The sequence below is a fragment of the Grampus griseus genome (assembly GCF_964374135.1).
Source record: "Grampus griseus genome assembly, chromosome: 12".
Lineage (NCBI taxonomy): Eukaryota > Metazoa > Chordata > Mammalia > Artiodactyla > Delphinidae > Grampus > Grampus griseus.
In genome coordinates, this window is record NC_139006.1 from 15,481,037 (window position 1) to 15,486,851 (window position 5,815).

The 5,815-nt window shown below is 42.7% G+C and overlaps 1 protein-coding gene across 1 annotated transcript; it reads left to right on the plus strand.

Annotated features, from left to right (window-relative positions):
• The first annotated feature begins 412 nt into the window (after positions 1–412).
• RPL6 (ribosomal protein L6) lies at positions 413–5,719 on the plus strand. Its single transcript, XM_082668010.1, has 6 exons — positions 413–662; positions 753–851; positions 2,693–2,836; positions 3,403–3,451; positions 4,482–4,666; positions 5,526–5,719. Exons 1-6 carry the CDS (start codon positions 438–440, stop codon positions 5,676–5,678), a joined length of 855 nt encoding a protein of 284 aa, XP_082524136.1. The 5' UTR covers positions 413–437; the 3' UTR covers positions 5,679–5,719.
• Positions 5,720–5,815: the final 96 nt, after the last annotated feature.

Here is a 5,815-nt window from a genome sequence, read left to right on the forward strand (position 1 = left end):
GCCTCCTAAACGGAATTTCTTGAGTGAGACAGTCTGATAAGAGCAAAAGTCCTGAAAGCAAACGGTTTCAGGTTACAGCCTCGCTGCTTTCTGGCTGTGGAGATTGTTAAAGCTAAGTCTAGGATTTCTAATTCGTAAAACAAATAATGGAATAGGGACTTTTGACCTCTAAATATATGTAGCGAACAAATAATAGTTGTGAGATATATTCAAATCGTCAAGAAGGTTATACGGTATTGGGGAGACAACCTAAAAGTTAACCATTTATGGATATTGTTGCAGATGTGTGGCGATTTGGAGGAAGGCCTGTATCTTATAGTGGGAGGGGTGTAAAGGATGGAGAAGGAGGGCAAGGACTTGCAGTCTGGGAGGCCTGTCGATGTATAGCTATGAGATAATTGGTGAAATGCCTTTTTAAAAAATATATGTATTGGTAGATGGCGGGTGAAAAGCCTGAGAAGCCAGATACTAAGGAGAAAAAACCTGAAGCCAAGAAGACTGATGCTGGTGGCAAGGTTAAAAAGGTGAAGCAGGTTAAGAAGGGGAAGCCCCACTGCAGCCGAAACCCTGTCCTGGTCAGAGGAATTGGCAGATATTCCCGATCGGCTATGTATTCCAGAAAGGCCTTGTACAAGAGGAAGTATTCAGCAGCTAAATCCAAGGTAAGGGATGAGGGGAAGCCCTGAGCATTATGTCTTAACATTAAAACGTTTGTCTGCCTCTGACTTTTTGACGCATTTGTGTCCTACTAGGTTGAAAAGAAAAAGAAGGTGAAAGTTCTTGCTACTGTCACAAAACCAGTTGGTGGTGACAAGAATGGTGGTACCCGGGTGGTTAAACTTCGCAAAATGGTAAGATTTGGAGGAGATTGTAATTTGGGTGTTTAGTTGAAGCTTGAATCCTGTGAGGGTTATTTATTTATTTATTTTTTGGCTGCATTCAGTCTTGGTTGCTGCGCTCAGGCTTTCTCTAGTTGCGGTGAGCGGGGGTGCTCTTCGTTGCGGTGCGTGGGCTTCTTATTGCAGTGGCTTCTCTTGGTGTGGAGCACGGGCTTCAGTAGTTGTGGCTCGTGAGCTGTAGAGCACAGGCTCAGTAGTTGTGGCGCACGGGCTTAGTTGCTCCGTGGCATGTGGGATCTTCCCCGGCCAGGTCTCAAACCCGTGTCCCCTGCATTAGCAGGCGATTGTTAACCCCTGTGCCACCAGGGAAGCCCTCCTGTGAGGATTTTTGTGTGTGTGCTCAGGTTTTAGAAGTGTATGTTTACCAGAGGATTATCAATGGAGGATAGTTCTGGGTTTGCAACTTCGCTTTATTATTTACTGTTCTTAAGTAGAGTTACTTTTCTGTGCTTTTGTTTCTTGTAAAATGGGAATAAAGTTTTGACTCACAGGGTTGTTGTGAGACTTACCATACGTAGAGCCTAGGGTGCGCCCAGACCTGTAGAACATTTGTCCACTAGAGTGGGTGTTTCTTGGCCCCTCTTTACCATGCACAAGACCCAGCGTTTTCTCTGTGAAAAATAAAGGTTTGCTCTGTGATTTCCATTATGGGACTATTGCAGATGTATTACACTCTTCACAGTTGAATATTACTGCACCAGAGGGAAAATGGCGCTTTGATTTCTTCTTGTCACAGGTTTTGTGAGCTGATTTTTCTATTAGGTATTAATGTTTGTGGTAAAAGAAAGACCGTCCACTAAAATGATACAGTTAGAAATAGATTATTTTGAGTTACTTGTCATAAGCGAAAGAGTCTTTGTGTGGGGTCTTTTTAAAAAATTAATTTATTAATTTATTTATTTTTGGCTGCATTGGGTCTTCGTTGCTGTGCGCGGGCTTTCTCTAATGGCAGAGAGAGGGGGCTACTCCTCGTTGCGGTGCAGGGGCTTCTCTGTGGAGCACAGGCTCGAGGCGCGGGGGCTTCAGTAGTTGTGGCTCGTAGGCTCAGTAGTTGCGGCTTGCGGGCCCTAGAGCGCAGACTCAATAGTTGGGGCGCTCGGGTTTAGTTGCTCCGCGGCATGTGGGATCTTCCCAGACCAGGACTCGAACCCGTGTCTCCTGCATTGGCAGGCGGATTCTTAACCACTGTGCCACCAGGGAAGCCCTGTGTGGGGTCTTATTTTTACAATAAATGAACTGGCAGTCTTGATCTAAACTAATGTCTATGGTTTTATACAATTTATTCTTTATGGATAAGATGGAAGTGATGCATGTTAATGTGAAGCATATGAACACACTTAATTTGAGTTGGAAAACAAGCCATGCCTTTTTTCATAACATACAAAATTGTGTCAGGCGTGTGTTTCTGGAGAAGTAGGGACCCCAGAGGGTCAGGGACCCCAGAAAAACTTGAGAATCACTGCTACACAACAGTATATAATGATAGCTTGCCATGTAATCTCTAAAGTTTGGTTTATTCCAAATTTACAAAGGTAACTTGCTTGATGCTTTCCCTCTTTGCTTGGACACAGCTCCTTCAGTTAAATGGATTCCACCCTATGTTTTGCATGTAAAGCTATTGAAGCAGCGTTGATCTTTTCTACCTTTAAAATATTAGAAGTGAAAATGCAGTAGTGTGAATAAAGTGGTTCAAGTAACTACAGGATTGTAGTGAAGGTTTCACTGACCTCACAACCAGCTCTACTGACTTGATTAGATTATTTAAATAAGTTGGACCTATGGGCTCTCTCCAGCCTAGGTATTATCCTACTGAAGATGTGCCTCGAAAGCTGTTGAGTCACGGCAAAAAACCCTTCAGTAAGCATGTGAGAAAACTGCGTGCTAGCATCACTCCTGGAACCATTCTGATTATCCTCACTGGGCGCCACAGAGGCAAGGTGAGCAGAGCATGACACTTGAGGTACCTGGAGTACTTGATCCTAATAAGTTTGTTCTCTGGATAGGATTTGTTTACCTGTGTGAACTGCAGTTAGTAGCAAGAGGTTCTGTGGGAGAGGTGAGAGTGATCCATAACAAAACCAACAACCCAGTCACTATCATAACGTGTTTAGTCAATAATAGACAATAACTTATTACCAATTCCTGTCGTTGGTAATACTACTTGTTACAGGTGATTCAGATGTCCCTGTACCCAAAAATGTTTATGTATTTGAGTTAACTTCTTAGGATGGATTTGCAGGGATAGAATTACTGAGTTAAAGGGTACTAGTTTTTTTTTAATGTTAAAAGTAGTGGCTGCTCATTAAAAATCAAGCACACAAAAGTACTGCTCGTATCCTAGAGTCACCCCTGTTATTAGTTTGGTAAGTTACTTCCAGAACTGCTGCACATATGCATATGTAGAAATTTCCTTTTTTACCAAATTTAGGAACCTGTGATTTGATTAATTCAGAAGTCAGTTTCTAATTTGTGGAACCATCTAGCATTTCTTTTTAATCTACAGAGGGTCATTTTCCTGAAGCAGCTGAGCAGTGGCTTGCTACTTGTGACTGGTAAGAAGATCCTTGGATTTAATTTGCAGGTCTCCCCACCTTCAGTTTTACTGAGTTTTACTGAGAAATAATTTATATGCATCACTCTTGCGAGTTTAAGGTGTACAACATGATGGTTTGATTTACATATATTGTGAAATAATTACCACAATAGGTTCAATATCCATCTTCACATTTAGATAAAAGAAAAAACTTTTTTCCTTGTGATGAAAACTCTTGGGATTTACTCTTTTGAAGGTTGTATTTTTATTTAAAAAAAAAATTTTTTTAATATTTATTTTGGGTGTGCCTGGTCTTAGCTGTGGCATTGTGGGATCTTCATTGTGGCACGCGGGATCATTAGTTGTGGCATGCTTGTGGGATCTAGTTCCCCGACCAGGGAACGAACCCAGACCTCCTGCATTGGAAGCGCAGAGTCTTACCCACTGGACCACCAGGGAAGTCCTGAAGCATGTGTTTTTAAATGCTTGAAGTATACACTTTGCTCCCACCTAAATAGAAGTTTCAGTGTCATGAGATTCTTTGCCCTATTTCATTGCCTTATGTACACGGGAGGTCTGAGGAAGCAGGTATTTAAAGTTTGCGTGGCAACGTATCACCAGGTATAACTGCCACCTAAAATGCAGAATGGTTGGCTACTAACTCCTAGGAATGCATCCTTCATAAGACTTGTCTTCGTAAGACTTGGTCTGCCCTTGGCACCAGGATGGAGTTCCTGGATAGGGGAAAAGTGAACTGTTTACTCCAAAAAACAGTGCTCAGTTTAAATTTGTCCTCAAGGACCAGTGATTTTTGACCAATCTGTATTAGTGACTATGCTCTCTCCTAATCTGGGTAACTTTAAAATTTGAGGATGGGGGGAGCCTTGGACAAACTGAGATCTTGAAAAAAGCCTGATGCTGACAGTAAAAAGCAGTTTGGAATTTCTTTGGATCCAGAGAAAAGTTAGAGCTTCAACAGGTTTCTTCAAATCCAGTCAGTTCTTGAATCTTTGTATCCCCTTTCCCCTCACTATATTTTCCCCCCTTAGGGCCTCTGTCCCTCAATCGAGTTCCTCTGCGAAGAACACACCAGAAATTTGTCATTGCCACTTCCACCAAAATTGATATCAGTGGTGTGAAAATCCCAGAACATCTCACTGATGCTTACTTCAAGAAGAAGAAACTGCGTAAGCCCAGGCACCAGGAAGGTGAGATCTTCGACACAGAGAGAGAGGTAAGCTATTTCTTTCTTTGCCTCTAATAGCTCTGGCTCTCCTACTTGGGAGTGAAAATAAACAAGGTTAAGAATTGTTGGAAAAAGAAAAGCTGTAAATAATGAGGACTATCTGGGAAATAATATTTTTCCAGATTCTGCTAATTATTTTATTTTTGGCTGCATTGGGTCATCGTTGCTGTGCATGGGCTTTTCTCTGGTTGTGCCGAGCGGGGGCTACTCTTTGTTGTGCGTGGGATTCTCATTGTGGTGGCTTCTCTTGTTGCGGAGCATGGGCTCTGGAGCGCAGGCTTAGTAGTTGTGGCACGTGGCCTTAGTTGCTCCACGGCATGTGGGATCTTCCCTGACCAGGGCTCAAATCCGTGTCCCCTGCGTTGGCAGGTGGATTCTTAACCACTGCGCCACCAGGGAAGCCCAAGAGTTGCTATTATTATATTAAAAATAGGTTGTATTTCAGAGCCCTCCAAGGAAAGAATTATCAAAGTTGACTTCTAGGGACTTCCCTGGTGGCGCAGTGGTTAAGAATCCACCTGCCAATGCAAGGGACACGGATTCAAGCCCTGGTCCAGGAAGATCCCACATGCTGCGGAGCAGCTAAGCCCGTGTTCTGCAACAAGAGAAGCTACCACAATGAGAAGCCCGCGCACCACAACGAAGAGTAGCCCCCGCTCGCCACAACTAGAGAAGGCCTGTGTGCAGCAATGAAGACCTAACACAACCAAAAATAAAAATAATTAATTTTTAAAAATTGCCTTCTAAATATTCCTGGGATTGAGTACTTGTGATGTAGGATTTCTTAGTTAATGTGGAGTTTGGTACTTGTGCCCTTTTTTTTTAAATGATTTTTCTTTTTCTTTAGAAATACGAGATTACAGAGCAGCGGAAGGTTGATCAGAAAGCTGTGGACTCACAAATTCTGCGAAGAATCAAAGCTGTTCCTCAGCTCCAGGGCTACCTCCGCTCTGTGTTCGCTCTTACAAACGGAATTTATCCTCACAAAGTAGTGTTCTAAACTTCTTACAAAGAACCTAATTAAATAATTGGGTCCATTTCCTTTGTGTCTTTTTTCTTTTTTTAATCTGCCTGAAGGTGTGGTATGGCTCAGCCAATTTGATGGGATGTTAGCCTCTACTAAGAGGAGTGGGATTG